The 18,244-nt window shown below is 37.4% G+C and overlaps 2 protein-coding genes across 3 annotated transcripts in view; both read left to right on the top strand.

Moving 5' to 3' along the window:
* The window catches only part of LOC133642183 (proline-rich protein 12-like), a 63,125-nt gene extending 61,797 nt beyond the window's left edge, over positions 1 to 1,328 (top strand). The window contains exon 15 of the mRNA XM_062036253.1: positions 407 to 1,328. Within this exon, the coding sequence (XP_061892237.1) occupies positions 407 to 541 (135 nt within the window). The 3' untranslated portion in view covers positions 542 to 1,328. The remainder of the gene's footprint in view (positions 1 to 406) is intronic.
* Positions 1 to 18,244, top strand: part of tspan4b (tetraspanin 4b) — a 114,560-nt gene that overhangs the window by 71,862 nt on the left and 24,454 nt on the right. Inside the window, exon 1 of one of the 2 annotated variants that reach the window (XM_062036254.1) lies at positions 9,554 to 9,823. The exons of the other annotated variant lie outside the window; for it this stretch is intronic. The gene's annotated coding sequence lies outside the window, so the exon portion shown is untranslated. Of the gene's footprint in view, positions 1 to 9,553; positions 9,824 to 18,244 lie in introns of those variants that run through there. 2 annotated transcript variants of the gene reach the window in all.

Genomic DNA, 18,244 nt, shown 5'->3' with positions numbered 1-18,244 from the left:
ACCTTATCTTCACCATACCTGGTTGTCCAAATTAGGCATAATAATGTGTTAATTCCACGACTGCATATATCGGTTGATATCGGTTGATATCGGTATCTGTAATTAAAGAGTTGGACAATATCGGAATATCGGCAAAAAGCCATTATCGGACATCCCTAATAATAATGGATTTTATATTTGTTGCCGTCATCATTAAACGAACAGGTTACTCATCAGTACTTGAGTAGTTTTTTCACAACATACTTTTTACTCAAGTAAATATTTGAGTGACTACTCCTTACTTTTACTTGAGTAATACATCTCTAAAGTAACAGTACTCTTACTTGAGTACAATTTCCGGCTACTCTGCCCACCTCTGACTTTAACGAGTGCCAACGTATTTGGCACGTGTGTGCGCTGTGTGCAGACGGACAGCATCGAACAGGCGGCAGACGACCCCGGCCAGGAGGAGGTGGTGCAGCAGTGCATGGCCAACCAGAGCTGGCTGGAGAAGCTCTTCAGCTCCTTCCTGGAACTGCTCAGCCTCAGCACCAAAGCCTGAACACGGACATCAGTCCAACCTAAAAAAAAAAAGTCTCCCGGGGTTTGTCAAACAAATCAATAAAAGACGGCGTTGTCGGTTTATTGGTGAGGGAGAAAAAAAGGTTTAATAACTTGCGGTAAGAGTCACTCTCGGACTTTTTACTCCAAAGAAGCTTCAATAATGTGAAGAAGGTCCGTGGACACCGCACGTCCACACAGACAAACACATCTTTAAGTAATGTACTGATAATTATGCTTTGTATCATTTATACAAGGACATTTTTAAAAAATGAACATCCTAAAAAAAAAAAAGAGGGATAAATAGCTGTAAATATTTTTTGAAAAATGTTTTAAAGGGGTATAAATAAAATAGAGTGTTTGCGCCTCTCAGACCTCCACGAGTGAAACTAGTGAAAAAGATTTAACGCGACTATGTAATAGTCCTTTTATTGTCCCGACGCTTGAGATTCTCATGTATTTCAATGGAGCTGCGTTATGTATGTCTCTTCTTCAAAGTGCAGTCCCAGAGGGGGAGGGGTGTCGCTCCCGTGAAACAAAGTGGTAACGGCGTCACAATTTACGTCCTGAGTGACGTGAAAAGATAAATGTGCGTGTTTAACGTGTGTCCTTTTTATCTGTCTGTCGTCGATTGATACTTCCGTTGATTTGACCTTCTTTGCAGAGCTTTTCTGTTGTTTTGATGTGTAAATATTGTACAGCTTCTTCATTCGCCACCTCCAAGTTCCTCTTCTGTACATAAAATTCCTGTATTTGACAAAAGTAAAATAAACCATTCCACTGACAAACGTGAACATGTCTACGCTGACGTCATTTCACAGGTGGAAACTTCGCTGTTTTCCTTTCAACGTCCACACTGCCTTTCCTCTCACTATTTTCAACCTTCTTCCAATTCACCTATCTGAAATCGGCCGTGTTGATATTAAATCAGTGAATATTAGAAGTGTTATGAGCATAATCATATCACACCCATCCTCAAAATCACTCCACTGGCTCCCTATTGCATCCCGGACCCAATTCAAGATTAACCTGCTAACACATCAATGCATCTACAGCAGGGGTGCTCATTACGTCGATCGCGAGCTACCGGTCGATCGCGGAGGGTGTGTCAGTCGATCGCCAGCCAGGCATTTAAAAAATAGTCCTAAAAATAAGCGATAATAAATCTTCACTATGACGTCACTTTCGTCACTTGATTGACATTCACAGCACCCGAGGGTCTTCTGAGATGACGCTGGCTGCTGCCAGATCATTAAAATTACCGACAGGAAGGCGAGAAACACTTTTTGTTTCAACAGACTCTGGCGCCGTACCGGTCGTCAAAACTCCAAAGACCGACTGCACAGTTGCACAATAAAAGCTCTGCTTCATCCTGCCTGCGCTAACAAAATAAGAGTCTCAGAAAGCTGGCGTGCACAAGCTAGCAAGCTACGGAGTTCTACGCCAATGTATTTCTTGTAAAGTGTATACAAAGGAGTACGGAAGCTGGACAAATAAGATGCCAAAAACCAACCACTTTCATGTGGTATTGGACAGAAAGGAGGACTTTTTTTCTCCTCCATTCGAAAATGCGGACGTCATCAGCACCATTGTCTGATTCCTATCAATGCAAGTCATCAGAATCAGGTAATACACCAACTTATATTCCTGTCTTCATGAAAGAAAGGAATCTATATGTGTTAAACATGCTTGTATTATCTTTAAACACATTTAACTTATTAACAATATTAACTATATGTGTTAAACATGCTTGTATTATCATTAAACACGTTTAACTTATTACCAATATTAACTATATGTGTTAAACATGCTTGTATTATCTTTAAACACCTTTAACTTGTTAACAATATGTATTAAACATTCTTGTATTATCATTAAACACCTTTAATTTATTAACAATATTAACTATATGTGTTAAACATGCTTGCATTATCATTAAACACATTTAACTTGTTAACAATATTAACTATATGTGTTAAACATGCTTGTATTATCATTAAACACTTTTAACTTATTAACAATATTAACTATATGTGTTAAACATGCCTGTATTATCATTAAACACCTTTAATTAATTAACAATATTAACTATATGTGTTAAACATGCTTGCATTATCATTGAACACCTTTAACTTGTTAACAAAAACATATATTTCATAAATAAGTAAATATAAATTATATATATGAATGAGGTGGATCCCCACGACTTGATCAATTAAAAAATTGCTCGCCTGCAGAAAAAGTGTGAGCACCCCTGATCTACAGCAACGCCCCCTCCTACCTCAAGGACCTAGTTTCCCCGCAACCTCCGCTCCTCAAACACTAACCTCCTCAAACCCATCAGGACAAACTTACAATCAATGGGCCGCCGGGCTGTCTGCTCGACCACACCCGAACTCTGTAACGCTCTCCCCGACCATCTTAGGGCACCACAGTCGGTCGACCATTTTAAGAAGGGACTAAAAACCCACCTTTTTCTCTGCCTTCTTGTTTTTAAATACACTGCTTGCCTATCTGTTTTATCCAGTGCTTCATGCTTTTATTTCTATTTTTATCTATGTTTCTGTTTTATCTAATGTTTATCTAGTGTGTGTCATGATTTCATTTCTATTTTAATGTTTTATTATTTATTCTAACTTTCTATTTTTTTTTTATTTTTTATTTATATATATTTTTTAAATGTATTTATTTATTTTATTTGTATTTTTTAATACTTTGTAGCACTTTGAGATTTTAACAAATGTAAAGTGCGTTACAAATGTAATTCATTATTATTTGTATTATTATTATTAAGTATTACACAACTTACACTATATTGTCAAAAGTATTTGGCCACCTGCCTTGACTCACATATGAACTTGAAGTGCCATCCCATTCCTAACCCACAGGGTTCAATATGATGTCGGTCCACCTTTTGCTGCTATCACAGCTTCAATTCTTCTGGGAAGGCTGTCCACAAGGTTGCGGAGTGTGTTTATAAGAATTTTCCACCATTCTTCCAAAAGCGCATTGGTGAGGTCACACACTGATGTTGGTGGAGAAGGCCTGGCTCTCGGTCTCCGTACTAATTCATCCCAAAGGTGTTCTATCGGGTTCAGGTCAGGACTCTGTGCAGGCCAGTCAAGTTCCTCCACACCAGACTCTGTCATCCATGTCTTTATGGACATTGCTTTGTGCACTGGTGCACAGTCACGTTGGAAGAGTAAGGGGCCCGCTCCAAACTGTTCCCACAAGGTTGGGAACATGGAATTGTCCAAAAATGTTTTGGTATCCTGGAGCATTCAAAGTTCCTTTCACTGGAACTAAGGGGCCAAGCCCAACTCCTGAAAAACAACCCCACACCATGATTCCTCCTCCACCAAATTTCACACTCGGCACAATGGAGTCCGAAATGTAGCGTTCTCCTGGCAACCTCTAAACCCAGAGCCCAAAAAAAGTCTGCGGGCTATTGTCAGGTTCAAACACTGATGACATCTATTTAAACAAGACAAGAGGCAAAGAATTAAACAGAGACAGAATTCAATTTGGACTCAATATTGAGGAGAGTCGTCTGTACACTGTACCCTTGCACAGTATCTCAGCACGCTCTGCCATAAGATTGCCCGCCTCCTTTTATTTTGGACCCTCCCCGACCACATGGCCACCGCTGTTTCCAAAGGACAAAAGTCGCAAAACGTTCACAGAAAAGGTCAGTAAAATAGTTCCAAAAGAGGTCCATAAAATAGTTCAAAAAGACGTTCGTAAACCAGTTCGAAAAGGAGGTTCAAAAAGAGGTCGTCCGGAAATTGGGCAGATCCTGTCTTCTCTCCGCTTTGAAGTCCTTGGGTTAGAACAATATCTTTCTGTTGATTACCATACATGAAAGAACACAGGAACACTTTCATCTTGCTTCCCCCTACACCGTGGAGTTTTACGAGCCTTACTCTTGGTAGGTTTCAAAGACAGCTTTTGTCTTCTCACCAGACCCTCAATGTAACACAAAGTTTTGGAATTTAGAAACAATTATTCTAACAGCTATAGAGCGTTTTCTATTGGGGCTCCAGTACTATGGAACAGTTAGAGATGCTACCTCAGTAGAAGCATTTAAGTCCCATCTTAAAACTCATTTGTATACTCCAGCCTTTAAATAGACCCCCTTTTAGACTCTTTAACTTTGATTATGTTTTGACGCATCTATGAACAAAATAGCCAAAGATCTGTTTTTCATTTCAATTACAGACATTATCCGAACATCTGTCGTTCCATTCGCACACGCGCATAGTGGAAACATCACTCTTACAGGGAAAAAAGGGAAAGTGGCGTTTAAGTTCGGCCTCGTTTGACCCCGTGGACAATGCTGACTTGTGTCTTTCAACCGAGCCGAGGTCTTACCTCCCGTGAGGGACGCTGCCGTGCGTCCAGAGCAGGACCCCACAGTGAGAGGCCAGCTGGTCGGCCTGATGACCCACCAAGACACAGATGTGAAGCACCGTGCCGCTGAGCTGCTCTTCGTGCTTTGCAAACGGAACGGAACTGTTTTAGTTCGGCGCGTGAAAAGAATCCCCAACTCCAACTCTTTTCTTTTCTAAAAAAATATGTATTCATTTGATAGGGAAATCCTAAAACAAGTACTGAGAAACAGACACTTTTCCCAACCCCAACCCAAAAATTAAAAAAAATAAAATAAAATGAACTTTTCTTTGTAAACACTTTAAATTTGAAGAATTTATTGAAGTGGATCATATTAGTACACTGTTTGATTTATTTGCTTAACCCATTCCATCATTTCATTCCACATACTGATATACTGAAGGTCTTAATGTTACGGTTTGGTTCTCCCGGGATGCAAACGGACGACTCCGGACAGGACGTGCAGGTAGGAACACGATTTAATCTCGAAACAAGACTCAAAGAGGTACAAAACAGAAAACAACCGACTGAACAAGGTGCCGATAGCACTTGAAGCTAGATACTTAGCTGGGGGCTAGCAAAACTTACGTAACCGTAGCGTGAAGCAAACAAAGTGTTGTATGAGCATAAAAATGTTTTAAATTACATTTTCCTCTATGGTTATATTTATCCTCTTTTTTTTGAGAAGAATTGTTGTATATTCTTGGGTAGCAAATTACAGTTTGCTTTGTGTATAATTGTAGTTGTTTGCAAATTCACTATGTCGTGGAATTTCAGTATTTTTGATTCAATAAATAAAGGGTTTGTATGTTCTCTATATCCAACATTATGTATTATTCTAACTGATCTTTTTTGTAACACAGTTAGTGAATGAAGTGTCCTTTTTTAGTTGTTTCCCCATATTTCTACACAATAACTCAGATATGGTAACACTAGCGAGCAGTAGAGAATATGAAGTGATTTTTGGTCTAGAACATGTTTTGCTTTATTCATTATTGACGTGTTTCTTGCTACTTTATGTTGTATATTTTTTACAAGAGATTACCAGTTCAATTTATCATCAATCATTACACCTATACATTTGGTTTCATTTACTCTTTCAATTTCTACTCCATCTATTTGTATTTGTGTTTGACTTTCCCTTCTACTGTTACCAAATAGCATTATTTTAGTTTTACTGAGATTCAACGATAGTCTGTTTTTGTCAAACCATCTTTTTAATTTGTTCATTTCTTCTGTTATTATTTGTAGTGCCACTCGCGTCCGCCTTCCCGACGGCCAAGAAGGTGGCCGTTCCTTGGCTGTCCGGATTCGGGGACACTTAGGCCGGCGACCCACCACCAGTTCCCCCCTCCGCCCTCCCTTGTCTCTTGATCGCGTTTTTCTGCTTTCAGTCCAAGGACATCTGGAATTTGTCCATAAGGAGGGGAGTACTGTCATGGCGCGGGCTCGAACCCGCTCTTCTCCAGCAGCTGGGTCTTCCAGCACCTCCGTTGGCAGCGTGCAGAGACACGCCCCTGCTCGCGCTGGCCACGTCATGCCCACAAGGCTGTGGGCGATCAGCAATCTGTACACCTGGGACTGATGAGGGCGAGCTGTATAAAGAACAGTGGACCCAAGGATCCTGGCTGGAACTTAATCCTCAGTTACCTGTGTAAGCACCCCGTGTCTGGCTTCCATCCCGCGAACTAGCTCTTCCTCCTGTGACTTCCTTGTTTTCGTGTTTTATGCCCCTGTTGTCTTCCCGCAGTGCTTCCCGTGTTCTCTTGTGATCCCCTCTTGATCCCCACGGACCTCCCGCTTGGATCACAGACCTTCTTCTGCTTGCCCCTTTGGACTTGTCTGCTTCCTCATCCAACAATTAGGTACTACTCAACAGCTAATCATTCATAGACATAGTCTCCCACCATACACCCCTTTTGGATTAGTCACACTCCATTCTCTTGTTTAGTATATATATATATATATTTAGTATTGTGTCTTATTATATATATTGTGCATATATATAATAAAACATAGAAAAACATTGCCCCCTTGTGTCTGTGCCGTCAACTCCTTCCAGCATACATAACACATCCTTTTACATTCTAGTTGAGTTCACACCCTGCAGGGCTGCAATAAACAGTCTCATGATCTCTCCCCAGGAGAGACCCTCTCACATGCTTTCTGCCGCCGCCGCCGCGGGCTGTTATCATTTCACTTCCTGGTTTTGACGACCCATCACATCTTGCCCCTGATTGGCCTGTTAGTAACATTTTGGCCTGGTTTAGCTAAGCTACAGGAATCGCTACTAGTTCAAAAAGAAGCGAGTTTACTGGGAAATGGAGTTAAGCTACTAGCGTCGCTACTTTTAGCAAGCTACTGCCCATCATGAATACGACAAGAAGCAGTTTTTTGTTTGTTTGTTTTTTAATGTACACGCACATGAATTACTGTATCTTGTTTTATTTGTTGCATTAACCATATTCATCATTTTATATGAAAAAGTAATAGTAAGGCCCCCATGTCTACCAGAGAGGACATTGGATAAATGTGTTGTTTTCACAGTCTTCAACATTGTTAGCAAATTCACCTCAAACTACTGATTAAACAATCAAATTCTACCTTTAAAAACAGAATCATTAAATAATAATAATAACAAAATGTAACATTACAGTTGTGAGACTCTTTATGAACTGACCTAATTTATTGATTCACACTAAATTACTTTTAATTTCCTGGGTGTGAACTCAACTAGAATTTAAAGGCCTACTGAAAGCCACTACTACCGACCACGCAGTCTGATAGTTTATATATCAATGATGAAATCTTAACATTGCAACACATGCCAATACGACCGGGTTAACTTATAAAGTGCAATTTTAAATTTCCCGCTAAACTTCCTGGTGAAAACGTCTATGTATGATGACGTATGCGCGTGACGTCAATGGTTGAAATGGAAGTATTGGTACACCATTGTATCCAATACAAAAAGCTCTGTTTTCATCGCAAAATTCCACAGTGTTCTGGACATCTGTGTTGGTGAATCTTTTGCAATTTGTTTAATGAACAATGAAGACTGCAAAGAAGAAAGCTGTAGGTGGGATCGGTGTATTAACGGCTGGATGCAGCAACACAACCAGGAGGACTTTGACTTGGATAGCAGACGCGCTATCCGACGCTAGCATCTATGATCGGGTGAAGTCCTTCGTCGCTCCGTCGATCGCTGGAACGCAGGTGAGCACGGGTGTTGATGAGCAGATGAGGGCTGGCTGGCGTAGGTGGATAGCTAATGTTTTTAGCATAGCTCTGTGAGGTCCCGTTGCTAAGTTAGCTTCAATGGCGTCGTTAGCAACAGCATTGTTAAGCTTCACCAGGCTGGACAGCATTAACTGTGTAGTTACATGTCCATGGTTTAATAGTATTGTTGATTTTCTGTCCATCCTTCCAGTCAGGGGTTTATTTCTTTTGTTTCTATCTGCAGTTAAGCCCGATGCTATCACGTTAGCTCCGTAGCTAAAGTGCTTCACCGATGTATTGTCGTGGAGATAAAAGTCACTGTGAATGTCCATTTCGCGTTCTCGACTCTCATTTTCAAGAGGATATAGTATCCGAGGTGGTTTAAAATACAAATCCGTGATCCACAATAGAAAAAGGAGAGAGTGTGGAATCCAATGAGCCAGCTTGTACCTAAGTTACGGTCAGAGCGAAAAAAGATGCGTCCTGCACTGCACTCTAGTCCTTCACTTTCACGTTCCTCATCCACAAATCTTTCATCCTGGCTCAAATTAATGGGGTAATCGTCGCTTTCTCGGTCCGAATCGCTCTCGCTGCTGGTGTAAACAATGGGGAAATGTGAGGAGCCTTTCAACCTGTGACGTCACGCTACTTCCGGTACAGGCAAGGCTTTTTTTATCAGCGACCAAAAGTTGCGAACTTTATCGTCGGTGTTCTCTACTAAATCCTTTCAGCAAAAATATGGCAATATCGCGAAATGATCAAGTATGACACATAGAATGGATCTGCTATCCCCGTTTAAATAAAAAAAAAATAATTTCAGTAGGCCTTTAAAGGGATGTGTTATGTATGCTGGAAGGAGTTGACGGCACAGACACAAGGGGGCGATGTTTTTCTGTTTTATTATATATATGCACTATATATATAATAGAATAGAATAGAGAGAATAGAAAGTACTTTATTGATCCCTGGGGGGAATTCAGCACCACATTTCGCTCACAATAGACAGTAATAATAATAAATAATACAATATATATATAATATATTATATATATAATATACAAATAATATAAATATATTCTACATATACTCTACATTTAAGTGCAGTCAAGGAACATATGCATTATACAGTCATAATACACAATACTAATGCAGTACTCCATATCAACAAATTACAACTATTTTTACTTGTTAAAGGCATCCTTATTGGTGCAAAATATTGTAAATAAAGTGTACTGTGGGAAAATGTGCACATGCAGGTAAGATTGATCAGATACTAAAGATCTTTGTCATGGAACAAGGGAATATTTGGCAAGAGTGGGACATGCAGAATTTGGAGGCGGTGGTCTAAAAGGGGAAAGGGGGATGTCCGTGGAAATAATGGGTGGGGAGGAGCGCAGAGAAGGATGGAAAAAACAGTTGGACATCTGGAAAAGGTTGAAAAGAGAAGCGGGTAAGTCTTCCCAGATGGAAAATACATGAAGTCAAAAGGCTCCAAATCAGGAAAGTAGACAAACTAATTGGGCAAAAAAAGGAGGTGAACAGACAAAAGGCTGGGAGAAGATCAGCAAAGGAGGATCTGGAGAGGAGAAAGACAAAGCGAGGGATAAACAAGTCTGGCAAGTCAAAGTGGAGCGGAACAACAGAACTACTGGACGGAACTGAAACGTTGCTTCAGGTAAAGTTGCTGGGAAGAGCACAGAATCTACTGTGAATATGCTGCACACTTATTTCTCACTACTGCATGACATGTGATTCCTTTTCACACGAATAACAAAATGTGACATTTAGAAAAGACATACTGCAGTGGGTTCCATTTTGGCTTCAACATTACATTCATTTGCAATCCAACCAAGCAATGTATGCAGCAAATAACTGTCATTGGTGCATGTTAAATGTCCAACCATCCAACCAAATGCATACTTATATTACAATATCTAATGTATACTTATACAACATATGATGTAAATATGTTATTATGATTGTCTGCAATGCATACTGTATATCATTTTATTTATTCACAAAAAAAACATACTTATTCCATGAGTTCATAAACAAGATGTAATTATGTAACAATTTGAACAACTCAACAAAAATGTGTGGAAAAAAAACAAAAAATATCTATTCTATCATGCCAGTATCAATTCTACACGACTTCTACCCTTTATATACTGTGTGTGTGTGTATATATATATATATATATATATATATATATATATATATATATATATATATATATATATATATATATATATATATATATATATATATATATATATATATATATATATATATATATACAAACATACATACAGTATACATGTACACATACACACACATATACTGTATATACACATTTACATATAAATGTGTATATATATACGGTATATATGTTAATATATACATATATGTGTATACATATATACATTATGTATATATCTATATGTATATGTACTGTATGTATGTATGTGTATGTATATATGTATATATATGTGTGTGTATATATGTATATGTTTCTATATGTATATGTATGTATATATATATATACACATGTATGTGTATATATATAAATATGTATATTTCTATATACATATATGTATACATTATGTATATATATATATACACATGTATGTGTATATATATAAATATGTATATTTCTATATACATATATGTATACATTATGTATATATCCATATGTATATATATATACTGTACATGTGTATGTATGTGTATGTATATTTGTGTATATATGTGTATATGCACATTATGTATATATGTATGTATATATTATATTTGTATCTATATTTATATATATATACTGTACATATGTATGTATGTGTATGTATATTTGTGTATATATGTGTATATGTATATTATGTATATATGTATGTATATATTATATTTGTATCTATATGTATATATATACTGTATATATGCATGTATGTGTATGTATATATGTGTGTATATATGTATGTGTTTATATATGTATATGTATGTATATATGTACACATATATGTGTATATATATAAATTTGTATACATCTATATACAGTACATATATACAGGCTGTATGTATACATTATGTATATATCCATATGTATATATATACTGTATATATGTATGTGTATGTATATTTGTGTATATACTGTATGTGTATATGTATATTATGTATATATGTATGTATATATTTGTATGTGTGTGTGTGTGTGTGTGTGTGTGTGTGTGTATATATATATATATATATATATATATATATATATATATATATATATATATATATATATATATATATATATATATACCTGCGAACCCGAGAGGGAAAAGCAGTAAAAAATATATATGTATAATCTTGATCCATCTACTCCTTGTATCTAAATGCAGTTCTGGAGCGCAGGAATGTAGCACAATATGCTTTTGGGTTACATTCTGTTTGGTTAGGGTTTTTTTTTCCATAATATTAAACAGAAAAGCAGATCAACAGAGAGTCAAAAGAACAAAAAAGCAATCGTTGTGAGTCAACTCCCACTTTTCAGAGATCAACATCTCCACAATCTGAGTCCTGAGGCACAATCAACTGAATCATTAGAGTCCCTGCGGTGATGATCAACATTCATCAACCAATCCAAACATTCCAAGGGCTCATTACCTTTTTTTTTTTTCCTCCAAAACATTGTGGAGAAAGCTTGGATGAAATGAACTGGTTCCATACATGATGGCCGAGGCATCCATCCTGTTGAAGAAAGTTAGATGACATATTTTGTATTCATTTGTTAATATTGTGATATTTGGAGATACGGGCTGTCTCTCGGCTTGTTACATTTGAAGTTACGAACGTTTTTTTCCATCCATGGGAAGGAAGAGAGTGAGTGTGAAGGACAGTGCTGAGAAGAAGCCGATGATATTTATTGAATCAAAGAACACAATCATTAAAAACGTGGCTGCGCTGAAGCCGTATTAGCTGCTAGTCTGCGCCATATTGACGCAGAACGAGTCCAACGCCGGCCAAAGACGTTGAAACGATACCTAAACGGCAAACCTTTATCCATGAAAAATGGAGAAGCTGCTGATGGTGTGTTTGACAGAGAATCAGCCTAAATAAGATAACGCATAAGTCTGTTCTGTAAGGTAAATTAAAGTTCAAGTTAAAGTACCACTGATTGTCACACACACACACACACACACTAGGTGTGGTGAAATTACCCTCTGCGTTTGACCCATCTCCTTGTTCCACCCCCTGGGAGGTGAGGGGAGCAGTGAGCAGCAGCGGTGGCAGCGCCTGGGAGTCATTTTTGGTGATTTAACCCCCAATTCCAACCCGTGATGCTGAGTGCCAAGCAGGGAGGTAATGGCTCTCATTTTTATATTCTTTGGTATGACTCGGCCGGGGTTTGAACTCACGACCTACCGAATGCTGCACATTATTACATTACTTAAAAACTACAGTAATTGTTCGTAGTATATTCTTTTGTATTGTAATATTACTTATCCGAAAACGAGTTTTCTTTTTGAAAAGCATTTTACCTATTTAAAATTGCGGTACTTTTGGGAGGGGTCAGGGCAAGCACCAATTAGATGAATTAATTTAATTAATTTAATTAATTAGTAGATTAATTTCAATTAATTTCAATTAATTTCAACGTACGATGCTGATTTGAGACACAAGCTATGGACTTAGAGCAATGTTCTCATTTTGTTGCAGTTTATTTTTCTCTTTGCGCTCTTATTTTCCTACTTCCACTTCCTTTTCTTGGCTTGTCAGGCAGTGCCTTCACCCAATTAATTAATAGATTAATTTCAATTAATTTAAATTCATTTCAATTAATTTCAATTAATTTCTATTAATTTCAATTAATTTCAATTAATTTTAATTAATTTCAATTAATTTCAACGTACGATGCTGATTTGAGACACAAGCGTTTTGAGTTATGTGTCCTGATTCCTCGTGACAGCTATGGACTTAGAGCAATGTTCTCATTTTGTTGCAGTTTATTTTCTCTTTGCGCTCTTATTTTCCTACTTCCACTTCCTTTTCTTGGCTTGTCAGGCAGTGCCTTCACCCACGATGTGAGCGCTGCACTGCAAAAAGTCAGTGTTCAAAAAAAAGAAGAAAAAAAATACAAAAATGAGGGGTATTTTATTTGAACTAAGCAAAATTATCTGCCAATAGAACAAGAAAATTTGGCTTGTCAAGACTTTCCAAAACAAGTAAAATTAGCTAACTTCAATGAACCCAAAAATACCTTAAAATAAGTATATTCTCACTAATAACAATTGCACTTTTTTTGGTAGAAAAAGAAAAGAGACCTTTTTGCTCAATATGTTGAAAAATATTCTTAAATGAAGTAAATGCTAGTGCCATTATCTTGACATAATGATATGCGCTCGGCATCATGATTTTTTTTTCATGCTTGAAGTAAGAAATTACTTTAAAAAAGTAGTTTTATACTTGTGAGTGTTGATGACACAGCTTTGCAACAGTTGATATTCTAGTTTCAAGCATGTTTGACTCAATATAGGTCATCAAATCTCAGCTACAAGCTGTAATATCTTACTGAGATCATTTAGGACCAAAACCCTTAAAACAAGTAAAACACTCTAACATAAAATCTGCTTAGTGAGAAGAATTATCTTATCAGACAGAAAATAAGCAAATATCACCCTTATTTGAGATATTTCATCTTACTTAGATTTCAGTTTTTGCAGTGTATGATTAGCCTGAGCGGCTAGGAGACCCCGAGAGTAACAAGCGGTTGCCTTGTTGCCTTTCCATTAAAAACAATAAATTAGTTTTTAGTATAAGTTTGCTGGTTTCAAGAAATGTAATGCCGAGCGCATATCATTATGTCAAGATAATGGCACTAGCATTTACTTCATTTAAGAATATTTTTCAACATATTGCGCAAAAAGGTCTCTTTTTTTTTCTACCAAGAAAAGTGCACTTGTTATTAGTGAGAATATACTTATTTGAAGGTATTTTGGGGTCCATTGAGGTTAGCTAATTGTACTTGTTTTGGAAAGTCTTGACAAGCCAAATTTTCTTCTTCTATTGGCAGATAATTTTGCTTCGTTCAAATAAAATACCCCTCATTTTTGTATTTTTTTTTTCCTTGTTTTTGAACACTGACTTTTTGCAGTGTGTGAGCTTGTTTGTCCGAGTGGTCTTCACTCTTGCTGAGTGACCTCACACAGGAAGTCAGACTGCTGACAGGAAGGAAGCTCCCTTCCCTCCTCAACAGACCTAATTATACTAGTGAAGGCATTTCCCATGGCTGCAGCCAAGCTGTGACCCACAGAGGGGCAGCCATTAGTGAAGTGGGTGAATTCACAGTAAGTGTGAAGTCGGGAAGTTAAAACATTGAAAACAATTGCATTGTCAAGTACGTTTTTTGGATGTTTTGGTACAAACCACTTTTCTTCAACACATTCTTTAACACATTTATCTAGAGATGTCCGATAATATCGGCCTGCCGATATTATCGGCCGATAAATGCTTTAAAGGCCTACTGAAACCCACTACTACCGACCACGCAGTCTGATAGTTTATATATCAATGATGAAATCTTAACATTATAACACATGCCAATACGGCCGAGTTAACTTATAAAGTGACATTTTAAATTTGCCGCTAAACTTCCGGTTCGAAACGCCTCTGAGGATGACGTATGCGCGTGACGTAGCCCGGCGAACACGGGTATGCCTTCCACATTGAAGCCAATACGAAAAAGCTCTGTTTTCATTTCATAATTCCACAGTATTCTGGACATCTGTGTTCGTGAATCTGTTTCAATCATGTTCATTGCATTATGGAGAAGGAAGCCGAGCAAGCAAAGAAGAAAGTTGTCGGTGCGAAATGGACGTATTTTTCGAACGTAGTCAGCCACAACAGTACACAGCCGGCGCTTCTTTGTTTACATTCCCGAAAGATGCAATCAAGATGGAAGAACTCGGATAACAGAGACTCTAACCAGGAGGACTTTTGACTTGGATACACAGACGCCTGTAGAGAACTGGGACAACACAGACTCTTACCAGGATTACTTTGATTTGGATGACAAAGACGCAGACGTGCTACTGTGAGTATGCAGCTTTGGCTTTTTTTTGCGTATGTACGTAACTTTTTAAAAATATATAAGCTTTATGAACCTTGGGTTAGGTGAACGGTCTTTTGGGCTGAGTGATTGTGTGTGTTGATCAGGTGTTTGAATTGTATTGGCGTGTTCTATGGAGCTAGGAGCTAGCAGAGGAGCTAGGAGCTAGCATAACACATACCGTACTGTACGTGCGCGTCACGTACGTAACTTTTTAAAAATATATAAGCTTTATGAACCTTGGGTTAGGTGAACGGTCTTTTGGGCTGAGTGATTGTGTGTGTTGATCAGGTGTTTGAATTGTATTGGCGTGTTCTATGGAGCTAGGAGTTAGCAGAGGAGCTAGGAGCTAGCATAACACGTACCGTACCGTACGTGCGCGTCACGTACGTAACTTTTTAAAAATATATAAGCTTTATGAACCTTGGGTTAGGTGAACGGTCTTTTGGGCTGAGTGATTGTGTGTGTTGATCAGGTGTTTGAATTGTATTGGCGTGTTCTATGGAGCTAGGAGCTAGCAGAGGAGCTAGGAGCTAGCATAACAAACACGCAGGTGTTTTTATGCAGGATTAATTTGTGGCATATTAAATATAAGCCTGGTTGTGTTGTGGCTAATAGAGTATATATATGTCTTGTGTTTATTTACTGTTGTAGTCATTCCCAGCTGAATATCAGGTCACCCCCGGCTCTCACAGCATCTTCCCTATCTGAATAGCTTCAACTCCCCACTAGTCCTTCACTTGCACTTTACTCATCCACAAATCTTTCATCCTCGCTCAAATTAATGGGGAAATTGTCGCTTTCTCGGTCCGAATCTCTCTCACTTCATGCGGCCATCATTGTAAACAATAGGGAACTTTGCGTATATGTTCAACTGACTACGTCACGCTACTTCCGGTAGGTGCAAGCCTTTTTTTTTTATCAGATACCAAAAGTTGCAATCTTTATCGTCGTTGTTCTATACTAAATCCTTTCAGCAAAAATATGGCAATATTGCGAAATGATCAAGTATGACACAGAATAGATCTGCTATCCCCGTTTAAATAAAAAAAATTCATTTCAGTAGGCCTTTAAAATGTAATATCGGAAATTATCGGTATCGTTTTTTTTATTATCGGTATTGTTTTTTTGGGTTTTTTTTTATTAAATCAACATAAAAAACACAAGATACACTTACAATTAGTGCACCAACCCAAAAAACCTCCCTCCCCCATTTACACTCATTCACACAAAAGGGTTGTTTCTTTCTGTTATTAATATTCTGGTTCCTACATTATATATCAATATATATCAATACAGTCTGCAAGGGATACAGTCCGTAAGCACACATGATTGTGCGTGCTGCTGGTCCACTAATAGTACTAACCTTTAACAGTTAATTTTACTCATTTTCATTCATTACTAGTTTCCATGTAACTGTTTTTATATTGTTTTACTTACTTTTTTATTCAAGAAAATGTTTTTAATTTATTTATCTTATTTTATTTTTTTTATTTTTTTAAAAAGGACCTTATCTTCACCATACCTGGTTGTCAAAATTAGGCATAATAATGTGTTAATTCCACGACTGTATATATTGGTATTGGTTGATATCGGTATCGGTTGATATTAAGGATGTCCGATAATGGCTTTTTGCGGGTATCCGATATTCCGATATTGACCAAACCCTTAATTACCGATACCGATATCAACCGATACCAAAATATACAGTCGTGGAATTAACACATTATTATGCCTAATTTGGACAACCAGGTATGGAAGATAAGGTCCTATTTTTTAAAAAAATAAAAAAATAAAATAAGATAAATAAATTAAAAACATTTTCTTGAATAAAAAAGAAAGTAAAACAATATAAAAACAGTTACATAGAAACTAGTAATGAATGAAAATGAGTCAAATTAACTGTTAAAGGTTAGTACTATTAGTGGACCAGCAGCACGCACAATCATGTGTGCTTACGGACTGTATCCCTTGCAGACTGTATTGATATATATTGATATATAATGTAGGAACCAGAATATTAATAACAGAAAGAAACAACCCTTTTGTGTGAATGAGTGTGAATGGGGGAGGGAGGTTTTTTGGGTTGGTGCACTAATTGTAAGTGTATCTTGTGTTTTTTATGTGGATTTTATAAAAAACAAAAACAAAACAAAACAAAACAAAAAAAAAATTATACAGATAATAAAAAAAACGATACCGATAATTTCCGATATTACATTCTAAAGCATTTATCGGCCTCTAGTTGACATCTCTAGTTTATATCGGTATCGGTAATTAAGGGTTTGGTCAATATCGGAATATCGGATATCGGCAAAAAGCCATTATCGGACATCCCTACATTGAACTAATCTACAAACATTAGCCTTTCAAGAAAATGAGAGTAAACCATAAAAAGAAGTGTAGTGTAGTACACTGTGACTATAGGAACCACTTTGGAGTGGTTGTCATGTGACAGTCATGTGACTAAACCAGGAAGTGGCTTCCCTAAAATGTGCCAGCTAACTTGAGCTAAGCTAGCTGATTTCTGAAAGCCTTTTTTTTTTTGGCACCAAAGTTCATTTTGGACCCGTTTAACAATTCTGACATTTTAATCTTTCGATTCAAATGTTCTTGTTCACTGAATTCATTCAAAAACAAGGTAGGAAAATATTGCTGTCAGACTTTAGGCTTAAAATTGCTATGGAGGTTACATATTTGTCACAATAGCTAAAATGGTAATAAGCCACTTAGTTAGACTGACCATACGTCCTCTTTTCACCGGACATGTCCTCTTTTGCGGGGCTGTCAGGGCGGAGTTTCTTAAATGCCTCAAATGTCCGGCATTTTGAATTAGGGTTGCGTGTATTTTCAATGTACATCCAGGATTAAGAAGGGGTTGAAAACAAAACAAATTGTGCGCGCAGCAGCATTGGTGAGGGAGGGGCAGAGACAGAGAGAGAGAGAGAGAGAGAGAGAGAGTTATGATAAACGCGCATGCGTCGCCAGGCTCTGCTTTTTATCCATAGATTT

Source organism: Entelurus aequoreus, linkage group LG25 (assembly GCF_033978785.1).
Source record: "Entelurus aequoreus isolate RoL-2023_Sb linkage group LG25, RoL_Eaeq_v1.1, whole genome shotgun sequence".
Lineage (NCBI taxonomy): Eukaryota > Metazoa > Chordata > Actinopteri > Syngnathiformes > Syngnathidae > Entelurus > Entelurus aequoreus.
The sequence above is the reverse complement of the archived record's forward strand: the minus strand, read 5'-3'. Positions and strand labels throughout refer to the sequence as shown.